This window comes from Callorhinus ursinus, unplaced genomic scaffold, assembly GCF_003265705.2.
Source record: "Callorhinus ursinus isolate GAN/ISIS: 27379988/994484 unplaced genomic scaffold, GSC_fseal_2.0 scaffold8, whole genome shotgun sequence".
NCBI classification, from domain to species: domain Eukaryota; kingdom Metazoa; phylum Chordata; class Mammalia; order Carnivora; family Otariidae; genus Callorhinus; species Callorhinus ursinus.
Window position 1 is genome coordinate 15695977 of NW_027397070.1, and position 26685 is coordinate 15722661.

The window sequence follows — 26685 nt, forward strand, 5'->3', positions numbered from 1 at the left end:
TGGGTAGTAAATAGTTCTGTAATGGACAGTGCAGATTATAGAACATTTTCACCATTTGTGGAAAGCTCTCCTGAATTGTTGATCTGTATATCAGATACACCTGAAATCTAAAATGTCAAATACACTGAAAAGATTCTGTGAGCAAAACCAGTAGTCACACATTATTCAGAACTATTGATCACATTACAATATACACATTTTAAATTGTGCCTGGAATTCTGTTAAAATAAAGCATTAGGAAAATCTGATGTTATGGTTAATGAGGGTAATAAAAACACTATTGATTTTTTTTAAAAGATTTTATTTATTTATTTAGCAGGGGGAGTGGGAGAGGGAGAAGCAGGCTTCCCGCCGAGCAGGGAGCCCAATGTGGGGCTCGATCCCAGGACCCTGGGATCATCATCTGAGCCGAAGGCAGACGCTTAAAGACTGAGCGCCACCCAGGCGCCCCAACATTATTGACTTTTATGCTTGGGTAACCAGGGATTTCCAAAAGGCTAATTTTTAGAGTGGGACATATTTGATACTTATGTCCAAAATTTTTACTTGTATTATGAACATTTATTTTCATATCCCTAAACAATCATTTCATTTTTAATGGCTGAAGAGCTTTCCACTATATTAAAATATATACCATAACAATCTTATCCAATCCTTCATTATTAGCATTTGTATTTATCCTGTTATATCTCTAGAATAAATTCTTAGAGGTAGAATTTCTAGGTAAAAGGCAGTTTTTAAGCTTCTGACATATGTCATCAACTGCCTTCTATACGTAAGGTTATACAGATGTTTATAAAAGTTGTACAGTTCATACTCCAAACCTACAAGCTATGAAGCTGTCTTTCATTTCCCTGAATACTAAGCAACTTTTAAGCATTATTGTTTTTCTAATTCTTATTAGTTTGACAGATAAAAATTGTTACCTTGTTCTATTTTCTAACTTTGATTATAAATAAGATTGATAATTTTTTCATATGTTTACTGGTCATTTGCATTCCTTCTTTTGGTAATTCCTTGTTCCTGATCTTTACTCAGTTTTTACCCATATCTTACTGATTTGTAAGAGGATATATATACGAAAATTTCCACATTCTGTTATATGTATAAGAATATGTCGTATAAGAATAAGTCATACATACAAGTTGGCATTAAATTGTGATAATAGTATTTTTACCACACAGATTTTATTTTTTTAAGATTTTATTTATTTGAGAGGAGAGAGGGAGAGGGCACAAGCTGGGAAGAAGGGCAGAGGGAGAAGGAGAAACAGATTCCCCGCTCAGCAGGGAGCCCGATGCAGGGCTCCATCCCAGGATCCTGGGATCATGACCCGAGCCAAAGGCAGACGCTTAACTGACTGAGCCACCCAGGCACCCTTACCACACAGATTTTTAATTTCACTTTAATGTAATAAAACCTTTTATTTTATTTTTTTAAGATTTATTTATTTTAGAGAGAGAGAGCAGGGCAGAGGAAGAGATAAAGAATCTGAAGCAGACTCCCTGCTGATCTTAGAGCCCAACGTGGGGCTGGATCCCACAACCCTGAGATCATGATCTGAGCCAAAATCAAGAGTTGGATACTTAACCAACACCCAGGTGCCCCTGTAATAAAATTTTTTAATATTTTTATTTAACAGCTCCTGTTTTTTATTTTGTGTTAAAAATCCTGCATCGGGGCACCTGGGTGGCTCAGTCAGTTAAGCATCGGCTCAGGTCAAGACCTCAGGGTTGTGAGATCAGGCCCTGCATCAGGCCCCACACTGGATGTGGAGCCTGCTTAAGATTCTCTCTCTCCCTCTGTCCCTCCCGCCTTCCCTCCTAAAAAAAAAAAATCTTTCTGCATCCAGAAGTTAAATGTGTATTAACCTAATTTTTCGATAAATATAGCCAAACTTTATCACAGATAACAATACAAAATTTGCAAAACTTTTTAAAAACAAACATATATTTCTAATCTTTGAGTTACTTTTCTTTCAAAGATTTTATTTATTTCTCAGCCAGAGAGGGACAGCGCACAAGCAGGGGGAGCAGAGGCAGAAGGGGAAGCAGGCCCCCGCTGAGCAAGGAGCCCGATGTGGGACTCCATCCCAGGGCTGTGGGATCATGACCTGAGCCAACTGAGCCACCTAGGCATCTCACTTTGAGTTACTTCTTAAAAATTTTTTTGAACACTTATCAAGTGCCCTGCATTAATTACTGGAATCATGAGGAATAGTCCTTATTTACAACCTAACCAAAACACTAACACAGATGAAAAAGAAAAACAGACTGAAGAATAAAGAAGGTATATCAAAGATCCATGGTTTGAGTTATTTAGAAGTAATAAGATTGGGCAGATAAGGCAACAATAATTTTCTTTAGGAAAATAACAACACTTAACAAGAAATCTAGTCCTGTCTTTAATTTAGTAACTATTTATACATAAAGGCAGACACATAAAAGGCCCTAACGGTCAAAGCCTAACCTCCATAAGAAAATGGTAACGACAAACGTGGTCATCTTTAAAAACAGCACAACAGGGGCTCCTGGGTGGCTCAGTCGGTTAAGCTTCCGACTCTTGATTTTGGCTCAGATCATGATCTCAGGGTTTTGAGATTAAGCCTCCCATCAGGGTCTGTGCTGGGCATGGAGCCTCCTGAAGATTCTCCCTCTGCTCCTCCACCCCCGCTCTCTCTTCAAAAAAACAAAAAAACAGCACAATTAAAGTGCATGGTCCCACTGGTATAACAAGAAAAAAGCTGGCTGGGGTAGGATTTGCTAGGAAAGTCCCAAGGGTCTCCTGGGCCAAGTATGATCAGATGAACTGTTTATCCACTGTAACTAGCAGCACAGCTAAAGGGAAAATACAATTTGTGGTTAGAGGGTAAACCAATGGTCAAAGAGGAAAAAAAAAATCAAATATCAAGTTTAAGTTGTAAAAAGGGTATCATTCAACAGAAAAGGTCAGGAGTCAAAAAAGTAAGGAACAAATCCATGAAGGTGGGCACAAGATGGACCCAAACAAGAGGTTTGGATGTAGGTGACAAATCAAATGTTGATACCAGTATCTTAAGTGATTATGACCAAGGGGAGCAAGGGCTTACATTAAAAATGTCAGAAGCAAATGTGGTACAGTACCAATCTGGCCATACAGTGCCCATTATCTACAAAACATTTTTTAAAAAGATGTTTGGGTTTTTTAAAAGATTTCTTTATTTATCTTAGAGAGAGACAGAGACAGAGCATAAACAGGAGAGGCAGAGGGACAGGGAAAGAGAATTTCAAGCAGACTCCACACTGAGCAGGGAGTCCAATGCAGGGCTCAATCTCACGATCCTGAGATCACAATCTGAGCCAAAACCAAGAGTCGGCCACCCAGGTGCCCCAAAAAGATATTTATTTTTAATGAAAATTAGTCTTAGGCATCAAGAAAAAAGAAAACAATTCTATTCACTATGCCAAATTGAAGAAGTTTGTTCGTATAATTTCATAGATTTTTCTTCATTAGGAAAAAACTTAGAAAAGTATAGTACCTAAAAGGTATTATTAACCCCTTCTCTGTGTTATCACTGTTATAGCTGAAATTTCAGAAGTACAGAATCAATACAAAAAATGAATGTTAGAACAGCCTCTGTAACAAAGGCTCATTGGTCATCACCTTGAGCTTCACTTCAACTGTATGCCAATTTGATTCAATCAATTAAAAGAATGTAAAGATACATTCTCACCACTTTTACCATAGATCAGGGTCTCTTAGTCACTATGGGTTCTGTAAGAGACTGTGTTTTTTTTTTTTTAATTTGTTTTTTGAACTTTGCATACCACATGATGCCAGCCACAGTGATAGACGGTTTCCAAGTTACCTGTTAGCAATTTCTCTTAGGCACCTTTCAGTCCCATGTGTCAGTATGCAGTAGGACTATGCTCATTTGGAGAACTCCATTCTCAGTTTCTGACGTATGATAAGGGAGGCCACCAATAACTGGTGAAAGCTATTTTGCACAGAAAGCAGGGCACTAGTCTGGTAATGTCAACCTCTCCCTCAAATTACCTCCACCAACTTCCTCTTACACACATTTGCCAACTGACTTATAGGAATAGACAAGCTATACTGGTGTGGCAGAAGATAAGAGTAAAATTTTCATCATGCCATGACTCATCTATTCTCTATCCCCAGAAGCCTTGTGCTGCTATTGTAATGCTATAAAATTACAGAATGTGTAGAAGTAAATTATATTGTAGGTTTTGTAATTTTTACTTTTTGTAACTGTCTCATTTAGTTCTTTACAAGGCCATTCTGTTTTATATATTAATAGTGTTTGTGTGTTATAAGCATGTCAAACAATATGGCAAATTTGAAGTTCAGGTGTGAGAGAGAGAGAGAGATTCAAACAGAAGCCCACAGAGAATTCTGAAGAATTACAATCTTCTGAGTCATTTCACTACACTTAGGCAATAAGGGACACAGAAAAGGTCAATCTTTACAAATGAAACCTACTTATCAATGGGTTTTATGCGGGCTGATAACCCAAGCTGTACTATTTAGTTTTGTGTCACATGTGACAGTAATGCAGTAATATGCAGTAACAGTTCTAGCAAAACAGCAAAAGCTTTACTACAAACCACAGCCATTTGGCAAATAAAGGTGCTGATTACTTTAAACACCTTCTTCTCAAAACAACAAAGTGTTTATTAAAACAAAGTCACATTCATTGAAAAGGCTCAGGAAGCAAGCTCTTTCAGGTTACTAACTTCTCACCCAGAAAAAGAAAAGTCACAGAACTAGTAATAGAACCTACTAATACCAATATATAAAGTTATAGTAAGTAAAATGCTAGGATAAGATGCAGTCTGAGCGGTGTCTGGGTGGCTCAGTTGGTTAAGCTTCTGACTCTTGGTTTTGGCTCAAGTCATGATCTCATGATCGAGCCCCATGTGGGGCTCCGTGCTCAGTGGGGAGTCTGCTTAAGACTCTCTCTCACTCTGTCCCTCCCCCCACTCACGCACACACACTCTAAAATGAATAAATCTTAAAAAAAGATGCAGTCTGAGAAACTGAAAAGGTTCCATTTTAAAACAATATAATAAGTGAATGCATTGATAACATGTCACATGATGCTAAAGAGGTTTATGCAATCAGCTGAAAAATAACAGCTTCTCTATTCAGGTTGATGAACCAACAGATTGCACTGTCATGTAAAACTGCTAAATGGTAGTGTGATTCAGGAAAATGTTTCTGCTGTCCCAAACTAGCAAAGGTCAAAATACATTTAATATTTTATCGTCCTATCTAGAAACAATGGTTCATCTTGGAGGAACTGGGTTGGCATTTGTACCGATGGTGTTCAATCAGTGGTTGACTCTATGAGAGGTTTTATGCCTCCTCTTGAAAAGAGAGGTTAGTATAAAAACACCTTTGAAGGTAAAGTGGAAAAAAAAAAAAAGTCCTGGATGATACTAAACAAAGACTAGTTCACTCAAGAATGTTTTAAAAACTTCATGAAAATCCAAACAAAGTGCAAAACCTGTTACAAACAGGAATCTAATAGATTAGCAGAGAGTTCTCAACGGGGTGTTTGACTAAAATAATAAGCCAGAGTTTGCTGAGTAAAAATGTAGCATTAAGAATAAAATTTAATTGGGGCACTTCATTTTGAGGGGTGTCTGGGTGGCTCAGTCAGTTAAATGTCTACCTTCCACTCAGGTCATAAGCCCAGACTCCTAGGATCAAGCCCCACAACAGGCTCCCTGCTCAGCAGAGAGTCTGTTTCTCCCTCTCCCTCTGTGTGCTCGTGTTCTCTCTCTCCCTCTCTTTCTCAAATAAATAAATAAATCTAAAAAAAAAAAAAGAATAGAACTTAACTAAGCATTGTGGGTCAAAATATAAGTATTGGGTTCCTGCTATATTAAAAACCCAAGTAAATCAGCATTATCAATAATTTTACTAACACACATTTTGCTAATAGATCCAGATAATCAATACTTACCTATATTTTTGTATGTTAATGTATATAATTTTTATATCACAATTAACTCCTCTTAAATACTAAAACCATGGCAATGAAGAAAAAATATGCAAAAAAAAAAACCTAAAAAAATTTACAATAATTTAGGATTAAATTTGGAACAATATGATACCAGCCCCCAAAAAAGAAAAGAAAAAAAAAAAAAAGAATAGGTTACTTAGGTGTCACTCTTTCTTTTAAGGAAAAAAGGTATTTTAGTTTACTGGAAGAGATAAATATACTTACTATTCATTACTATGCCTTTCTCAGCAACTTGAATAGGAATCTCTCATACAGTCTTTCAGTTAAATTGTCAAGTATGTTGAAAGAGATACTTAACAAAAGCAACAAATACTTACAACAAACAAAAGCATATAGATTGAGAAAAGTGCAGTGTTTACTTCTTACCAGTCGAATGAGCTGTCTGTCTAGCCATCTAAGTACATCTGGTCCTTCCTCTGTTTCTGCTCTATAGATTGCCAGCCGGGCCATAAGAATGGCAGCTGCCTCCTGGTCAAAAGACGCAGCAATGTTTTGGATTTGAGTTTGAGCATCTGCCCAGCTAAAGGCAAGAAGAAAGCATAGAGATGCTGCTGAATTACTCAAGTCACAATATCACAGCTGGCCACCACACAGATTTAAATTAAAATGATGCAGAAAATTACATCAATATTTGAAAATTCCAACATTACACAGAAAACCAGCATTTTTTTTTTTAAAGATTTTATTTATTTATTTGACAGAGAGATAGAGAGCACAAGTAGGCAGAGTGGCAGGCAGAGGGAGAGGGAGAAGCAGGCTCTCTGCTGAGCAGGGAGCCGGACATGGGGCTCGATCCCAGGACCCTGGGATCATGACCTGAGCCGAAGGCAGCCGCTTAACCGACTGAGCCACCCAGGCGCCCAAAAACCAGCATTTTTAAAATCACTAATAGCAGTTTCAGTATAGCATTATTTTTCAGAAAAATATATCCAAACCTAATAAAGTCCTCTAATATAATTGTAAAGACAGATCTCCAAACATACTCCTTAAAACATTAAGATTTTTTTATTTTATTTTATTTATTTATTTGACAGAGAGAGACACAGCGAGAGAGGGAACACAAGCAGGGGGAGTGGGAGAGGGAGAAGCAGGCTTCCCGCGGAGCAGGAAGCCCGATGTGGGGCTCGATCCCAGGACCCTGGGACCATGACCTGAGCCGAAGGCAGACACTTAACGACTGAGCCACCCAGGCGCCCCAAAACATTAAGATTTTTACAAGTAAAGAAAAAGCACAGGTATATATGTGTGTATGCATGTGCACACAGATACACAAGTCTCTGTATCAGACTTTCAATTTTATTTCTTCAATTTTCTAAAGGCAGAAACATGGAAATACAACAAAAATAAAAGTTTTCCCCGCAGCCTAAATAATTCTCATTTACCAACCTGGAAAATGAACAAAATTACCCAAAACTGTTTTCTCATTTGGTCTTTAATTCAACTATTAATGATAAAAAATTATATAATTAAAGTCTCTTTGTATTCTTTTCTATGCTAATATACTGACTACAACTAATCAAAAGTTAGTTAAGTGAAAATTTTAGTTTAAGGGATTAATTTGCTATTATGTATAAAACAGCAGTCATTTATTAAATTCACATGTTCTATAAATCCAATCAAGTCAAACTGATCCTGCGTAGACACAGCAACAGTTTTTGTTTGTTAGTTTAATGTTTCACAAAGTTTTTTTTTTTAAAGATTTTATTTATTTATTTGAGAGAGAGAGAGAGATAGAGAGCACGAGAGGAAAGAGGGTCAGAGGGAGAAGCAGACTCCCTGAGCAGGGAGCCCGATGCAGGACTTGATCCCGGGACTCCAGGATCATGACCCGAGCCGAAGGCAGTCGCCTAACCAACTGAGCCACCCAGGCGCCCTCACAAAGTTTTGTAATACTTCAGCTGATCCTAATTCTAAAGTACCTCACTTTAAGCAAGTCTGGCAATACTTAAGGACTTTTGAAAAGCTACACCACTTTTGCATGACTCAAAGATGTTAGGAGTAATCCCCAGAAAATTCAGGCAGTAACATTTTGAAAAATTCTTCTCTCTTCTTCCTCTATTTTTAATTTTTTTCAAATAGACAATTTTTTAATATTTTCCAGATGACTAACAACCGTTAAGTATCTCAGTCTAGTGAAACAGACAAGAGGCAGAAAAGAATGAGAATGAGTAAAAGAATAAGAACTAGTAATTTTGAAATTGTTTTCTAATGTAACTTAAACAATGAGTGGTTATACTAATAGTTTAAGTATTAAATTTTAATTTAAAAAACTCAAAGAACTCAAAATAAAATTATCAAAATCAACATTTTCCCAACTTAGATGACCATGATATTCACTTGCTTCAAACTGAAACATAAAGATGACATTTTAATTACACTGACAAGTAAACACATGCATATTTACTAATTAAAACTTATTTAGCTGTAACTTAAAAATTGTGCCCTTAAAATCAAATTTTAAGAGTTTACTCACATGGTAAAATCTGTCTTCTGCATTTCCAATATCCCCATTTCACTGTAATTCTTACAACTAGTTTCAAATCAAACTTATTTTATTTTTTTAAAGAAATATATGGGTTTTCTTTAAAGATTTATTTATTTATTTGGGAGAGAGAGAGAGAGAGCACAAGCACTCTGTACTAAACAAGTGCCCCCTCCTTAATGCCCATCACCCATCTGGCCCATTCCCCGCCCACCTCTCCTCCAGCAACCCTGTTGTACTTTATAGTTAAGAATGTGTTTTAAGGGTGCCTGGCCCAGTTAAACATCAGACTCTTGATTTCAGCTCAGGTCTTGATCTCAGGGTCATGAGTTCAACCCTTGACATGGAATCTACTTTAAAAAAAAAAAAAAGTCTGGTTTATGGTTTGCCTTTTTTTCATGCTCATCTGTTTTATTTCTTAAATTCCATGTATGAGTGAAATCATATAGTATTTGTCTTTCTCTGACTTATTTCATTTAGCATAATACATTCTAGCTCTATCCACATCATTGCAAATGGCAGTATTTCATTCTTTTGGATGATATTCACTCAACCATCCAAAGCAATAAAATATTTATATATATATATATATATTTTTTTTTTTCCCACCTCTTCTTTATCCATTCATCAGTCGATGGACATCTGGGCTCTTTCAATAGTTTGGCTATTGTTGATAATGCTGCTATAAACATTGGGATGCATGTGCCCCTTTGAATCAGTATTTTTGTATCCTTTGGGTAAATACCTAGTAGTGCAATTGCTGGGTCATACAGCAGTCTTATTTTTAACTTTCTGAGGAACCTCTATCCTGTTTTCCAGAGTGGCTATACCTGTTTGCATTCCCACCAACAGTGTAAGAGGGTTCCCCTTTCTCAACACACTCGCCAACATTTGTTGTTTCCTGTGTCGTTAATTTTAGCCATTCTGGCAGGTGTAAGGTGATATCTCATTGTGGTTTTGATTTGTATTTCCCTGATGATGAGTGATATTGAGCATCTTTTCATGTGTCTGTTAGTTATCTGTATGTCTTCTTTTTTAAAAAAATATCTATTCATGTCACGTCTTCTGCCCATTTCTTAACTGGATTATTACCTAACTTTTAAAAACTTTTCACTTTAAGAATATTTTAAACAGGGGAACCTGGATGGCTCAATCAGTTAAGCGGCCAGCTCTTGATTTCAGCTCAAGCCATGATCTCAGGGTCCTGGCACCAAGCCCTGAGTTGGGCTCTGAGCTAAGTGGGAAGTCTGCTTGAGGATTCTCTCTCTCTCTTCCCCTCCCCCTCCCCCTGCTCATGTAACAAGCTCACTCTCTCAAATAAATCTTTAAAAAAAAAACAAACATTATTTTTAATTTTTTTTAAAGATTTTATTTATTTATTTGACAGAGAGAGACATAGCGAGAGAAGGAACACAAGCAGGGGGAGTAGGAGAGGGAGAAGCAGGCTTCCCACAGAGCAGGGAGCCCGATGCAGGGCTCGATCCCAGGACCCCAGGATCACGACCTGAGCTGAAGGCCGATGCCCAACGACTGAGCCACCCAGGGGCCCCCCCAAAAAACATTATTTTAAACATAAAAGCTATGACTGGTGGGGTGCCTGGGAGGTTGGTTAAGCATCTTAACTCTTGGTTTCGGCTCAGGTCATGATGTCAGGATTGTGAGATGGAGCCCTGCGTCCAGCTCCACACTCAGTGCAGAGTCAGCTTGAGAGTCTCCCTCTCCCTCTACCCCTCCCGCTCATTCTGTCTCTTTCTCTCAAATAAACAAATGAATCTTAAAAAAAAGAAAAAAAAAGCTATGACTAGAATAAACTCCTATATATCCATCATCTAGATTTATCAGTTGTTGGCATTTTAACATCTGCTTTATCATTCTCACTTCTTTCATACACAAACGTACTTTTTCCTTTGCCAAACTTCTTAAGTTAGAGATATGATGACCTCTCCCTTGAAAACTTCAATGTATATCTCTTAAGAACAAGGAAATTATCTTATATTCTTATATAGCCTTAATTATCACATTCATGAAATTAAACATTGATATAACATTATCTGATATATAAACCATATTCAAATTTCTCCAATTGTCTCCATAGTGTTCTCTAGAGCAAAATTTCTCCTGACACAGGATTTAACCCAAAATCACATATTGGCTTTAGTCATAACATTGCTTCAGTCTCCTTTAATCTGGACTGGTTACTAATGCTTTGCTTGCCTTCCAAGACATTTTTGACAAGTCTAAGTCAGTAGCTTTATAAAATATCCCTCAACTTGGTATGTCCAGTGGTTTCCATAAGAAAATGTTTTGAATGTCCAATTTAAGTTGCACATGCATGTGCGCACGCACTTGTGAATGTGTGAGTATTGAGGGGGCATAAATAAACTGACATGTTTGCCAAGAATCAAAACATCCAAGTTCCTGATCTGAAATATGAACAAATCCAAGTGAATGCTCAGTCAGTTGGCATTTTTAGTTCAAATGAATAATGTATCTCCTTGACATTGGTCCAGGATTTTAAGTCAAAACAAGGTAAAAGAGCAGGACAGTAAATCTATGCACAATCCTTTGCTAAGCAATAGACCACCCAACCGAAACTCAGTTCAAGCATAAGGCTAATGTCTGTCTCTCACCAAAACAATCTCATGGTTTTCAGGAATGAAGCCAGAGTTTAAATACAGTTCAATAAAATGAGAGCTCCAATGCTTTCTGTGTCCATTTTCTAGCCCATGCTTAAATCAGGTAAGTTTATACTAATCAACTCTCTCTTTTGCCTTATTCAGGATATATCATATAGATATAAATAAGAAAAGGCATCTGGTATGCCCTATTACTCCCTTGTGGAAACTGTAACTACCTCAAGAAATGTAGGACATGACTTTGTTACATAAAATGATACCTTATAACATTAACTGTTAAGAGACTTTCACCTTTTGTGGTCTCAACCAGTACTATGCAAAGTGTGTTATGCAAACCCAGTGCCAGTTCGCCATGAGGTAAGAAGAGAAACTAAGAGGGTGCCTGGGTGGCTCAGTTGGTTAAGCAACTGCCTTCAGCTCAGGTCATGATCCTGGAGTCCCAGGATCGAGTCCCGCATCGGGCTCCCTGCTCAGCAGGGAGTCTGCTTCTCCCTCTGACCTTCTTCCCTCTCATGCTCTCTCTCTACCATTCTCTCTCTCTCTCAATAAATAAATAAAAAAAGAAGAGAAACTAAGAATAAATGTTTAGAAATTTTTAAGTGATTTAACAAAATAATTTTTTGTCCAATAAATCTAATAATAAAAATAGGGACTTGTATTTTGAATTTTTTAAGTTTCTAGTAATTCATTTTTATCATATTTAATAAAAGTATTAGTCGGGCGCCTGGGTGGCTCAGATGGTTAAGCGTCTGTCTTCAGCTCGGGTCGTGATCCCAGGGTCCTGGGATCGAGTCCCGCATTGGGCTCCCTGCTCCTTGGGAGCCTGCTTCTCCCTCTGCTTCTCTCTCTCTCTCTCTCTCTCTCTCTCTCTTTCTCTGTCTCTCATGAATAAATAAATAAAATCTTTAAAAAAAAAAAAGTATTAGTCTCCAAAAAATTGGAAGGAAAAAAACAACTGTCCTTTCACTACAGAGTTTTGAGGACTGGTCTATTCCACATCATATAGCAGACCAAGTATGTTAAAGAGCTTTGCCTTCCATAGCCTGCCCCCAAAGTACCTAATCCACAAATAAGCCAGTGAATAAAGCTTGGTAAATGAATTAAATGACTAATAAAAACCTGAAAAAAATACATAATAATAAAAGTAGCTAAGAACTTTATCATCAGGAGCACTTGGGTGGCTCAGTCGGTTAAGCATCTACTTTCAGCTCAGGTCATGATCCCAGGGTCCTGGGATCAAGTCCTGCATCAGGCTCCCTGCTCAGCGGGAAGCCTGCTTTTCCCTCCCCCACTTTCCCTACTTGTGCTCTCTATCAAATAAACAAATAAAATCTTTCAAAAAAAAAGCTTTATCAATTGAAAAGTAATGCTATTATTATATGTATATATATATTATTATTGCCTATTATAGGATAATGTTTATTAGTTTTTCTCCTCCTCTCAGAGGAATATGGTAAATAAAAGAGTATTTTGAAGAATGTGTGTTAGGAGTCATTTTTTAAGTTACTTCACAGTTCCTAACAATGAATATTTTAGCCAATAAGCTGGATTAGAAAGAAATAAAATGCTATTAGTCATAAATGTTCACTTTCTAGTTATAGATGTTGCTCAAAACAGAAACCCAGTTTGGAAACATGACCCAGAATAGTTTTAATATGCAAATTAAATCTCTAACAAATACAACTTACTTCCTAGCGATGGTGGTCACTCGGATGCGTCTCTGCCCACTTGAATGCTGATACTGAGTCACAAACTGGATTGCACCACGCCCTCCTTGAGGAATTGGAGCATTATGCTATATAAAAACAAGAGTAAAATCTAAGCAAAATCTATTACAGTGTTATCATACAGTCTCCCTAGCATTAATGAAATTCATTCTAAAATCGATTAGAAGGATGTTTGTTTCCAATGCATACCAAACAATTGTGATTTGCCACATAAAAGAGAAATGTTATCTGGGAAAGGGGAAAAATGATGAAGCATAAGAGAAGTGAGTCCAGCTAGGATATCAATTTCAAGTAATATATAATCAGAGGGATGTGAAAGAACAAAATGGAGAGAGAAGTGTCAAGAAATTAACAGATACGGCAAAGGCATAAGTAAAGCAATTTCGCCAAATAGTAGCTGGATAAAGAGAAACTGAACAAGTCCTTCTCCCCTCAGTATATGAGATGAAAACAGAACTTTTAGGAAGATAATCACATGATGAACAGATGACTAATGGAAAACCATTAATAAGAAGAGCCCAATGGTAATTTATAATAAATGATCCTCAGAAAGAAATAGCAAGTGGTCAATACGAGAAACTTTGTTCACGACCTTTGACAATAAGCATTCTTTATTTATTTATTTATTTATTTGGTCAGTAAGAGCCACTATTTTTTCCACAAATTCTGATGGATAAACAAAAAAATTCCTGTACCGGTCTTAGGAAAGCTGACCATTAATATTTTGTGGTTCATTTTATGCCTAATTAACTACTGGTATATAAGTCAGTAATTTGTACATTATATCATTCCTAATATAACTTCCTCCTATACCAGAAAAAAAACTTTTCAAATATTAGAATCTTTACCTTCCAATCGTTTTCTATGAATTTTGACATATTAAACTTTCTTGTAGGGGTTTCATATATTGTTATATACCCTGTGGCAACTAGGAGGACCTCGATGCCTAATTACAAAAATGCAGAGCTAGTACAGAATTTATTAAGATTTTATTTATGCTTCAATTTTATATTAAGACAGAAAAAATAAAAAGAAAACTGAGACAAAAAGCTGGGTTGCCCAATGTTAGGCATTTGCAGGTCTCCCTAACATCTCTATTATAGTTTATCCTCTTACCAAGGAGTTTAGTCTTGCAAAACAGAAAATGACAAACAAAAATTCCAAAACAGATTAATCTTCAAGTCATAATTACTATTGGAAAAAAATATGAAATATTTATGGCCTAAATTGAGTACTTCTAATACAAAAAGTCATACCTGATTGACAACCTCAAAATATATAGCTAAGGTTGTAGTGGGGCTGAGTCCACATATCTTCCACTGACAAGTGCCACCTGTTCCTATTTCCTGTAAAAATAACACACAGTATGTGTGAAAGCTAGAGAACACAATTTTTTAAAAGATTTTGCTTTTAAGTAATCTCTATACCCAAGGTGGGGCTCGAATTCACAACTCCAAGATCAACAGTAGCATGTTCCACTGACTGAGCCAGCCAGGCACCCCCAATCTATTACTATAATATATATTAAGGTAAAAAGGGGAGGAAAAAACTGCAGTAAGAAAAACTTTCACATTTCTAACTAACTTAATGAATGTTAAAAGCTTAAGATTTTTAAAGGTCATATAAATGTTATTAAAATCAAGCAATTCTTACACAATAAAATTATAATTCAAATTCTTGCTAAGTATTGATACAAATTCTTCATATTGTAGACTTTAAAAGTATACATATTTATTTTTTTATTTTTAAAGATTTTTATTTATTTGACAGAGAGAGCACAAGCAGGGGGAGTGGCAGGCAGAGGGAGAAGCAGGTTCCCCGATGAGTAAGAAGCCCAATGTGGGACTCCATCCCAGGACCCTGGGATCATGATCTGAGCTGAAGGCAGATGCTTAACGACTGAGCCACCCAAGTGCCCCTAAAAGTATACATCATTTAATGATTAAAAAAAAAATACACCATTTAATGACATAATTACAACTAACACTATCCTTCTAACCAACTATTTAATCTGTGTAAAGAGTTATCGATTTAACATAATATATGCACATATGAATATAGGTTCTCTAGATCAGAATTCTATAATGTAAGCAGTCTGATTCCCAAAAACATGTCTTAGATATGAATTTTTACCATGCAAACTGCTTAAAATTAATTTTTTTTTTTTTTTGGGGTTTAAAAAAATTTTTTTTTTTTTTTTTTTTTTTTAATCACCATACATTACATCATTAGTTTTTGATGTAGTGTTCCATGATTCATTGTTTGTTCATAACACCCAGTGCTCCATGCAGAACGTGCCCTCCTCAATACCCATCACCAGGCTAACCCATCCCCCTACCCCCTCCCCTCTAGAACCCTCAGTTTGTTTTTCAGAGTCCATCATCTCTCATGGTTCGTCGCTTAAAATTAATTTTTAAACTCTGTATTTTTAGAGATGATTACTCACTTTGTTATCTGTCCCATCATCCTCTCTACAGCTATATAATTCCACCATTTTAAAGTATATTATATGACCACTAGATGGGATAACAAAAAAGAAAGGAACTGAAACTAAAATCTGGCTAACTTGGTTGCTTTGCTGGAAATCCTACTAACAAAAAAAAATTTTGTATTTCGACTTTCAGAAGTTTCCAAATTTCTAAATCACAGTTTTTGGGTTTTTTTAGACACACTGGGGCAAGGAATAACTTAGGCATAAAAAATAGGAGATTGGTTACAGTACAAAAGGTTTAAATTTAGGGGTAGATGTTAAAAGGGGTAAGCAAAAGGAGTGACCACAAACAGATTATACCAATGGAAACTGAACCACATTCTACTGAAAACTTGGCCCACATAATAATTTTGAAAGGAATGCTATAGGCTGCCACTCCAGGTCTCTTGTTGGTCTGCCCTTTGAATTAACTATATTTTCTTTTTAGAGTAAAGGTGACTTACATTTTCAGATACACAAGGTCCTTTAGAATTGAGAGACACACAGGGTCCAATAGCTCCTGAAATCTTTATTTCCCTTGAGGTCTGCAAAATAAGAATACAGTGAAAATTTCAGTGTAGTCAAAGATAAGTTCAAACACACTCAACTGTAAGTATGTAAGAATAGACATTTTTTTTTCCATATTTAAAACTTAAAAGTCAATGAAAACATGCTAATGTTAGAAATAATGAATCACTGGGCACTTCTAGGTTGGTAACTCCCAAATTTAAAATCTAGTCCTGGGCGCCTGGGTGGCTCAGATGGTTAAGCGTCTTCCTTTGGCTCAGGTCATGATCCTGGGGTCCTGGGATCTAGTCCCGCATTCGACTCCCTGCTCAGCGGGCAGCCTGCTTCTCCCTCTGCCTCTCTGTCTCTCATGAATAAATAAAATCTTTAAAAAATATATATATACAGCTCATTATAACTTTAAAAATAAATAAATAAAAATAAAATAAAATAAAATCTAGTCCCGACCTAACTTTAATACTCTATTTCCAACTGCCCACAGGAGGTCTCCATTTGGAAACTTCACCCTCAATTCAAAATAAAACCATACCAAAAATTCATACATCCTATTATAGGAAAAGGGAAGGAAAAACAAAATAAGGGAAATCAGAGAGGGAGACAAACCATAAGAGACTCTTAACTACAGGAAACAAATTGAGGGTTGCTGTAGGGGAGGTGTGTGGGAGGATGGGGTAACTGGGTAATGGGCATTAAGGAGGGCACATGATGTGACGAACATTAGGTGTTACATGCAACTGATCTCTGAAATTAATAATACACTCACTATACGTTAATTGGATTAAAATTTAAAAAAAAATTCATACATCCTAATCCAAAGCCTTAAACACTATCTTGTTTTTCCTCCCTTAGAAAATCTGTCACCAAGATTGGTTTCTTTCCAATCTCTACTGACACCAAAATTTAAGCTATTGTTACTTTCTATCAAAAAAATTAGGGGGCGCCTAGGTGGCTCAGTCTGTTGAGTGTCTGCCTTTGGCTCAGGTCATGATCCCAGGATTCTGGGATCCAGTCACACATCGGGCTCCCTGCTCAGCAGGAAGCCTGCTTCTCCCTCTCCCTCTGCCACTACCCCCTGCTTGTGTTTGCTCTTTCTGTCAAATAAATAAATAAATAAATATAAAATCTTTAAAGAAAAAAAATTAGAAAGCCTAATTCACTTTTCTTGAGATTCTTTTTCCTGACAAACTGAATACTATTGTCAGACAAATTTTTCCGAAACACTGTTCTTCACTAATTTACAATGGCTTCTTCTGCCTAGACATGCATCTCCAAACTACAACCAACCACATAATTAAAACTATTTCCCTTACACTGCAATAAAAACCATTCACTCTCACTGGGAAGTTTCCCCAAATATACCAGACTGATTCTCACTTCTTTACCTCTCCTCACGTGGGATCCTAACTAAAATGTGTTCTCATCAACCAACTTAAAGTTTGCCATCTTTCAAAACCACTATAAGTCACTATAAAACCACTTAGCATGAAGAATAAATTGTAACCTGCATACATTCATGTTTCTTCCCTAAACCTTTACATGACTTTTATAATCTGTTATTACACTCTATCAAGTGTTAATCTTATCTTTCTTTCAAAACTAAGTTCCTTTTTTCTTTTAAAGTAGGCTTCATGCCCAATGTGGGGCTTGAATTCATGACCCTGAGATCAAGAGCTGCATGTTCTATGGACTGAGCCAACCAGGTACCCCAAGGCTAAGTTTCTTCTTAAGAAAACCTGTGCCTTAAAAACCCCTGAGATCTCTATAATTTCCTTGCCTAATGCTGGATATAGAGCAAGCATTCAATAAAATAAAAAGATTAACAAGAAATATTTAATGGGAATTCAAAATCAACATGTTTGTAATACACTTGTAACTAACACTAAGCCTTTGGGTTTTTTGTTTTGTTTAAAGATTTATTTATTTATTTTAGAGAAAGAGAGAGAGCGGAGAGGGGAGAGAGAGGGAGATGGCGAGAGAGTATCTCAAGCAGACTCCCCTCTGAGCCTTGAGCCCAACGCAGGGCTCGATCCCACCACCTGAGCTGAAACCAAGAGTTGGATGCCCAACTGACTGTGCCACCCAGGTGCGCCCAACCCTTTGGATTTTTTAAATCCAAATCTGAAGTGAACGATAGAAGTGAGTAATATCAGGGGCACCTGGGTGGCTCAGTTGGTTAAGCAACTGCCTTCGGCTCAGGTCATGATCTCAGGGTCCTGGGATCGAGCCCTGCATCGGGCTCCCTGCTCTGCAGGAAGTCTGCTTCTCCCTTTCCCACTCCCCCTGCTTGTGTTCCCTCTCTCTCTGTCTCTCTCTGTCAAATAAATACATAAAATCTTTAAAAAAAAAAAAGTGATATCAACAACCTACCAACCATAAAACAATTACTGATTATCCAAATGGTATAGAATAGGTTTTTCCTAAGTTAGAAACTAATTCCTACAACTAACAAAATCTAGCATTAATAGCAAACACAACACTAAAAAGATAAAGCACACTTAAAAAAGAGTTAAATGAAATTTTACCTATATAGTATCTTCTTTTCTAACAATTATTTGGAAATGCTCAAGTAATATTTCATGTACATTTAATGATGACACATTTTTCTGGTAAAATTTCTAATTCTGGTTTTCGATATAAAACAACCACTACTTGTAAAGCTTATATTGAATTTAATTAATGATTTTTTTAAAGATTTTATTTATTTATTTGACAGAGAGAGACAGCAAGAGAAGGAACACAAGAAGGGGGACCTGGAGGGGGAGAAGCAGGCTTCCCGCTCAGCAGGGGACCCGATGTGGGGCTCGATCCCAGGACATTGGGATCATGACCCGAGCCGAAGGCAGACGCTTAACGACTGAGCCACCCAGGTGCCCCTGATTAACTGATTTATTTTATTTTATTTATTTATTTTTTTAAGGATTTTATTTATTCACTTGACAGAGAGAGAGACAGCGAGAGAGGGAACACAAGCAGGGGGAGTGGGAGAGGGACAAGCAGGCTTCCTGCTGAGCAGGGAGCCTGACGTGGGACTCAATCCCAGGACCCTGGGATCATGACCTGAGCCGAAGGCAGATGCTTAACGACTGAGCCACCCAGGCGCCCTGATTTATAATATTTTAAAATCACAGTCAAGCCTATAGATTTCTCTTGATAACATACCATACATGTCAAATTTTGGCTCTTACCTTTATTTCTAATGTACCACCAAAGCCCATTTTAAACTGTCCATGCATATCTTTGGTAAAGACTCTTTGGAAAGTCTGCTTGAATAAGGAAGTGTTGAAAGAGTCACCCATTACCATGTATCCTCTGCATGGAAAGAAAAATAATGTATGTGACACAAGTATTGGGTCCATGTGTTAAAACCAGAAAAGTAAATTACCTTCCAATACTACCAACAAATTTTAAAGATACTTTCCAAAATGTGCTATATTACCATTAATTTTAAAAACTCAAATATATGAGACCATCTTCACCCCACAAATAATCTCAATCCTGAGGGTATCTGAGTGCCCCTAACACTTGCATTTGTCCTTGGTAATTTACTAATGTTATTTTATAAATAGATAATACAGCCACACATTACAAAATTCAAAAAGTACAAAATGGTAATCTTAAAAACAAATATATACCTGTGTATGTATATATTTGCATATATTGTCTCTGTGTATATCACATCAAACTTAACAGGATCACACCCAATGAATGAGAAAAGGAGACTGAAGGACCATTTTCACTTTAAGCACTTATGTACTGCTTGATTTTTTTCAGTAAGCATATACCTATTTTAATTTTTTTTTAAGTTTTAAAAAACATTAATGGTCAAATAAAAACAACTGAGATACCATTTTATTCTAATAGATCAGCAAAACTCACAGTTTGACAACATATTCTGTTGATGAGGCTGTGGAAACAGATGGGAGTGCAAAATGATGCAACCTGAATGCAGGGGAATTTGACAATATCTAACATAATTACCTATGTGTTTTCTCTTTAATCTAGCCAACCCACTAGTGGGAATCTATCCCAAAGATATTCTGGAAAACAAAAATAAAAAGCAGAATATATGCACAAGGGTATTCACTACTTCTAGTAATAAAAGATTGGAAACAATCCAGATAACAATCCAGATGATCATCTATTAGAGACTAGTTCAATAAAATATGGCACATCCACACAATGAGGTAATATACTGCTATAGACCACTTTCTAGGGTATAAGTGAAAATGCGAAGTGGGTAAAGTTATGTAGAATTTTCTGCTGCTCACAGAAAAAGGAGATACATACACCCACACACTCACATGCATACAAATATATTTGCTCCTATTTTTAAAATATTTTAGGTAGCTTTTAAACAAAATACAATCAAAAATTAAAACAGGCAAAAGAATAAACCTGATATAGCATAATTAATGGTAATTTTATTTTTGATACTGTGAAACTCTTGATTTATATTATCTCTGATGCTATTATATATCTTTATTTATTAGTTGAGAGAGCGAGTGAGCTAGGGGAGAGGCAGATGGAAAGGGAGAAACAGACTCCCCGCTGAGCAGGGAGCCAGACATGAGGCTCGGATCCCAGGACCCTGGGATCATGACCCAAGCCGAAGGCAGACACTTAACTGACTGAGCCACACAGGCGCCCCTATATTTTTGTAAATGTTGTTTTCTCTGTTTGTCACCAGTATACAAAAATATAGTTGAATTTTGTACACTAACCTTGATCTAGAAGTCTTGACAACATATTAATTCCAACAGTAGCATATAAATTCTTTCAGACTTTCTTTTACAAACATGTCATCTCTGATGATCTATGTGATCACTAAACCTGGTAATGCATACTACATTAAAGACAACTTACACCACCCCACTTATCTGTTCCCTTTTACAGCAAACCTCTATGAAAGAGTTGTCTATACCCTTACTACTCAGTGTGGCCCTTGGCCCAGCAACATTAGCATCACCAAGGATCTTGTTTGAAAAGCAGAATTCCAAGTCCCATCCTATGCATGGTAAATCCAGAACCTGTACTTTATAACAAGATACCCAGCTGATCTGCATATGTGAAAGTTTGAAAAGTTGTAATCTATACCAGCTGTTTCCAATCCCCCCTTCGTTTTCGTCTTCTAGATCACTTTAAGTCAACATTCACTGCTCTTAGGAAGGTCACCGATGACCTTTGCAGTGTTAAATTGCAAAATCTTATAATCTCATCCGTTTTTACTGCTATTTAAAAAAAAAAAAACACACACACACCAATATTCTGACAGCTCCCACATTTTTATCCCCAGCCCAAACCTATCTCCTGCACTCTATGTTGTAATATCCAACTGCCTACTCAACACCTCCTCATGGATGTCAAATGGCATCTTAAACCAAACATGTTCAGAACCGAACTCCTAGTCTTCTCCCCAAATACTCCTTTCCACAGGCTTACCCATTTCAATAAAGGGCAATCCTTCCAATAGATTTCCTTTGGTTTTCCCAAATCCCAGATCCAATCTATCAGCAAATCTTCTACCTTCTAAATACACCCAAAACCCAACCACTTCTCCACCACCACTTGGTATTCCTGTATCCCTATACAGACTTTATGTAGACAACTGAAGTCAGATGGTCCCTTTAAAACATTACAACAGATCATATCACTCCTCCACTGAAAACTCTCCAGCGATTTCCCATCTCACTCAAAGTAAAATCCAAAGCCCTTACAATAGTCAAAAGACCCTCACAATCTGTCCTTCTCACTCACCCCACTCCAGCTAAAAATCCAACACCCTATGATGAAAAAAAATCTCAACTAAGGACAGAAAATTCTTCAACCTGATAAAGGCATCTACAAAAACCCACAGCTAACATCACACTTAATGGTGATAAATGAAATGGTTTCCCCCTAAGACCAAGAACAGACAAATCTATTGACAGAGAGTAGATTAGTGGTCTAGGCTGAGAGAGGGGGAGAGGGAGAAGGAAGCAGGAAAGGGGAATGACTGCTAATGGGTACAGAGTTACTTTCTGGGGTAATGTTAATGTTCTAAAACGAAATTTGGTGATGGTCGCTTGACCTGTGAATACACCAAAAACAAAACATTAAACTGTAAGCTTTAAATGGGAAATTTTATCATGTGCGAATTATATCTCAAAAAGCTACTACAATAATAAAACAATGACTGCACAATATCAAGACAAGCTTTTCAAACAGAACTTGTGCCTTTATAACTGAATTTTCGAAAAAATTTAAAGTGAGCTTTACTGAAAGGAGTATCAAAAACTGTTAACAGTTGTCCTGGAGTGGTAGGAGGATGACTGTTTTTCTTAAACTGCCATTACTGGTTTACATTTGTAAACTGTAATTATCAGTCTATAATTGCAAAAACTGTAAAAACTATAAATACATACCCAGTAAGGTTGGGACAACATTTCATCTCCAGGAGACCTGTCTGATCTAATGCACATGCATAGATATCAATAACATGACCAGTCGTAGCAGCTCGATTAGCCAATGCTTCAAAATGCTATAAAAGATTTTTTTAAATTAAATCAAATCAAAGTAATGCACAAATGTAACCATCCTATAAATCATTTTTCCCATAACGAGATCAAAATAACCTAAAAAATACTAAAAGAATAATCATAATTTAAATGTGATTATGTTCTAATTTAATTTTCTATAATAAAAAATTTCTCATTTTACAGTAACTTCTATAAGCCTGACACTTTCACATTTTGAAAGCATTCTTTCTAAATATACTCCTAAATGAAGCTAACCTTGGAGAAAAGGCATATCAAACATCTTGCTCTTCATACATGAACATAGTAGAACAACACAGAACTGTTTTTCCTGAGTAAATCCACATCCAGGTAACAAAAACATCAAATATAGAAAAACAGTAACAAAAGCTATTAGATAAACAAATAAAAAAATACTTTTGAAGCTCTAAGAAAAATTCCAAACTCAAAGGGAAATTAGGTAGCAGGAGAAAAGCATCCAGTAATAGTGACAAAAATTATGTTATTAATTACACTTTTAAAAATATTATATATAGTGACTACCAAAAAGAAATAAGAGATAATACAGCACAACTAAACTAAAATTGTGAACTCCAGAGAATCTTATTTTTTTTTTTTTTAAAAGGGACATTAACAGCAAAACCAATTCAGGGTAGTCAATAGTCAAAAGTGAAAATGTACTGCCACGAACCCAAATAAAATTGAAATAACATGAACAGAAAACAACTCACAAGAAAATGATAGACAATCCATGCTATGTACAATGTATGTATCTACAAGACAGCCTCTTGGAAATGAAAAATTGGAAAATGAAAGAAACTTTTCCAAAGCAGGAAAGATATTCTTTTATTTATTTATTTATTTATTTGAGAGAGAGAATGAGAGATAGAGAGCACAAGAGGGAAGAGGGTCAGAGGGAGAAGCAGACTCCCTGCTGAGCAGGGAGCCCGATGTGGGACTCGATCCCAGGACTCCAGGATCATGACCTGAGCTGAAGGCAGTCGCTTAACCAACTGAGCCACCCAGGCGCCCAGGAAAGATATTCTTTCAAATGAATATTTAAAAAGCACACAGAACTTCTCTCTGGAATAATCTTTAAAGAGATACCTATTGGTGCTATTAAGCCTTTAAATATTTAAAACAAGAAAAATTATCAAGAAAAAAAAACCTATTTCTCCAATTCTGAATAGAAGTTACAATATCAGACTTGGCAATATCAGATTTCTTATCATCAAGTATTTGTATTCTTCCTCTTCCATCAAATGAATTTGTCTACTAAAGCAAAAAGGCTTAAAAACCAAAATTACCTTAGTTCCCTTTTTAACATATTTGGCGTTGTCTTTTTCAATGTCATGCCATGATCTTATAGGTGTCTTCAATTCATCTCCAACCACCATTCCAGGCCCCTGAGTGGCTGGACCACCAATGAACATCATGATACGAGCACCAGTGTTGGGAAAAGTACACTATTGGAAAAAAGTAATTTGTCAAAAGAGTTTAAAGGAAAATACAAGGATACACATTTCTTTTTTCTTTTTTTTTTTTAAAGATTTTATTTATTTATTTGACAGAGAGAGACAAAGTGAGAGCAGGAACACAAGCAGGGGGAGTGAGAGAGGGAGAAGCAGGCTTCCTGCCGAGCAGGGAGCCCAACGCGGGGCTCGATCCCAGGACCTTGGGATCATGACCTGAGCCGAAGGCAGATGCTTAACAGCTGAGCCACCCAGGCGCCCCCAAGGATACACATTTCTAAAAGTAAATTTTGACATATTCTTTCTAGAAACAGGAAAGCATACATTTTCCAAGAAACAACTAAATGTTTAAAATGAAATTTAAAAACAAGGCATTTGAATAACTCTCTTTTGAAATCCTATACTAAATAAGAGTACTTTCCTAAGTTTAAAATAATCTATAAACCTGATCCCTATAAACAAGGATGCTTCTCATGCTTAGCTAATCCTAGACTGGGAGAAGTAGAGAAGAGTAAAGAGAGCACATCTTCTTTTTGTTGTCATTTTATTTTTTATTTTTATGTCTAAAACACAAGCATACGTTTCTAGTTCAAGATGATGGAGTACTCCAATCTACCTCTCCTTTCTCCCAACGTTATCAGCGACATTAGAAAAAATGGTATTATTTTTTAAATAAATAAATAAATAAATAAATAAGAGTGCTATCAGTAGACCAGAAATTGTGAGGAATCCAAACACAGTGGATTACAAAAGTTATGTCATTTATTTATTTTCTGAAGCTATAACATAACATGAAAAATGTGCTCCGGATTTTTGTCCAGTAACTATGGAAATTGCAAATAAAAGCATTTCTAATACGACTACATAAATTTTTCTAATTATGGAACAAATTAGAATAACTATACACATAGAGAAGGAGATGTAAACTCCATAATGATATTAATAAACAAATAAACTGAAAGTTTGATGAGGAACAGGATATTTGCATGGATTCAAAGATCCTCACCATCTAATGTTTATTCATTACAAGAGGAGAGGAAATGAGAGTAATTCTACAGTGGAGAAACCTGCAGACACAATCTTAGTAAGTGACCATGGTGATTCTATCACCTTGAATGGGGCAAATGAAAATTATGGGCCACCTGATAGGGTGTAATGAGAATAGCATTATTTGTGATATTCCTGCCAATGATGCAAGACCTAAATCTAATTGTGAGGATACATCAAAACAAACCTAATTTGAAAGAGTCTATGAGATAACTGGCCTGAATCTTCCAAAGTATCAAGGTCATGAAAGTAAAAGAAAAGCTGAAGAACTGTTCCCAACTGAAGGAGACTAGACAGACATACCACTAAATATATGTCTCTGAACTAAATCTTTTTAGTAAAAGAAATTATTGAAATAACCAGCAAAACTTGAATGGGGTCTGAAAATTAGGTGGTAGTAATGTATCCATGTTAATACTCTGATTTTAATAATTGTATTGTGGTTATGTAAGAAAATATCCTGATTTACACAAATTCAAATCAAGTATTCAAGGGGTTGAGAATGTACCAGCAACTTAAACAGCTCAAGAGGAAAAAAGTTCTTGGGGCACCTGGGTGGCTCGGTCATTAAGCGTCTGCCTTCGGCTCCGGTCATGATCCCAGGGTACTGGGATCGATCCCCACAGGAGCCTGCTTCTCCCTCTCCCGTTGCCTCTGCTTGTGTTCCCTCTCTCATTGTTTCTCTCTCTGTGTCAAATAAATAAACAAACAAACAAATAAATAAAGGAATAAAGTTCTTTACAACTTTTCTGTAAATTTGACAGCATTTCACATTTTTAAAATGCATTTTTTAAAACTCTCTTTTCTAATTATAAAGCTTAAGATATGTGTAGTGTAAAATTTTCCAATTCTACTTAAAAGCAAAATTCCCCTTATCCTACCACTGCTAATACTTGGATGAACGCCCTTCCAGGGGCCTCTGCAAGTCAAACTTTAAATATAATTATATACTTGCTGTCCTAATGACCTAGTTTTTTCACTCAACATTATCTTGTACATACCACTGATACATACATACACACACACACACACACACACACATTTACATTCTAAAACAAAGCTATTGTCACTACCTCAAGTAGTCCCACAGCTATGGAAAGTGCTACTCCAGAGGAACGCAAAGGTCTCTTTCCCTGTGGTACAGGCCAAGGGTCTCGTTGCAGTTCTCCCAGAAGATCTGTGAGATTCATGTCTATTTTCTGTACTGGCTGTAAGAATCTGCAAAACAATATTAAATAAAAAGTCATTTATAAATGTTTGTGGGTGGGGCGCCTGGGTGGCTCAGTTAAGCGTCTGCCTTTGGCTCAGGTCATGATCCCAGCGTCCTGGGATTGGGCCCCGCATCAGGCTCCCTGCTTGGCGAGAAGCCTGCTTCTCCCTCTCCCACTCCCCCTGCTTGTGTTCCCTCTCTTGCTGTCTCTGTCAGATAAATAAATAAAATCTTTAAAAAAAAAATGTTTGTGGGTAAGAGTTTAAGAAACAAACTGTCAGGGCACCTGGGTGGCTCAGTCATCAAGCGTCTGCCTTCAGCTCAGGTCATGATCCTAGGGTCCTAGGCTCGAGCCCCGCATCGGACTCCCTGCTCTGTGGGAAGCCTGCTTCTCCCTCTCCCGCTCCCCCTACTTGTGTTCCCTCTCTCGCTGTGTCTCTCTCTGTCAAGTAAATAAATAAAATCTTCAAAAAAAAAGAAACAAACTGTCTACTAATAGAGAAAAGTATGGGGCGCCTGGGTGGCGCAGTTGGTTAAGCATCTACCTTCAGCTCAGGTCATGATCCTGGG

The 26685-nt window shown here is 36.7% G+C and overlaps 1 protein-coding gene across 3 annotated transcripts in view; it reads right to left on the bottom strand.

Annotated features, from left to right (window-relative positions):
• Window positions 1–26685, bottom strand: part of SEC23A (SEC23 homolog A, COPII coat complex component) — a 72618-nt gene that overhangs the window by 20959 nt on the left and 24974 nt on the right. For 2 of the 3 annotated variants that reach the window (XM_073895133.1, XM_025870148.2), the window contains exons 7-14: window positions 25979–26123; window positions 23694–23852; window positions 22276–22391; window positions 19060–19183; window positions 15811–15891; window positions 14133–14222; window positions 12838–12944; window positions 6398–6551 (exon numbers count right to left, since the gene is read on the bottom strand). In XM_073895133.1, coding sequence (XP_073751234.1) covers window positions 6398–6551; window positions 12838–12944; window positions 14133–14222; window positions 15811–15891; window positions 19060–19183; window positions 22276–22391; window positions 23694–23852; window positions 25979–26123 — 976 coding nt within the window. The remainder of the gene's footprint in view (window positions 1–6397; window positions 6552–12837; window positions 12945–14132; window positions 14223–15810; window positions 15892–19059; window positions 19184–22275; window positions 22392–23693; window positions 23853–25978; window positions 26124–26685) is intronic. The other variant, XM_073895134.1, reaches the window with a different exon arrangement.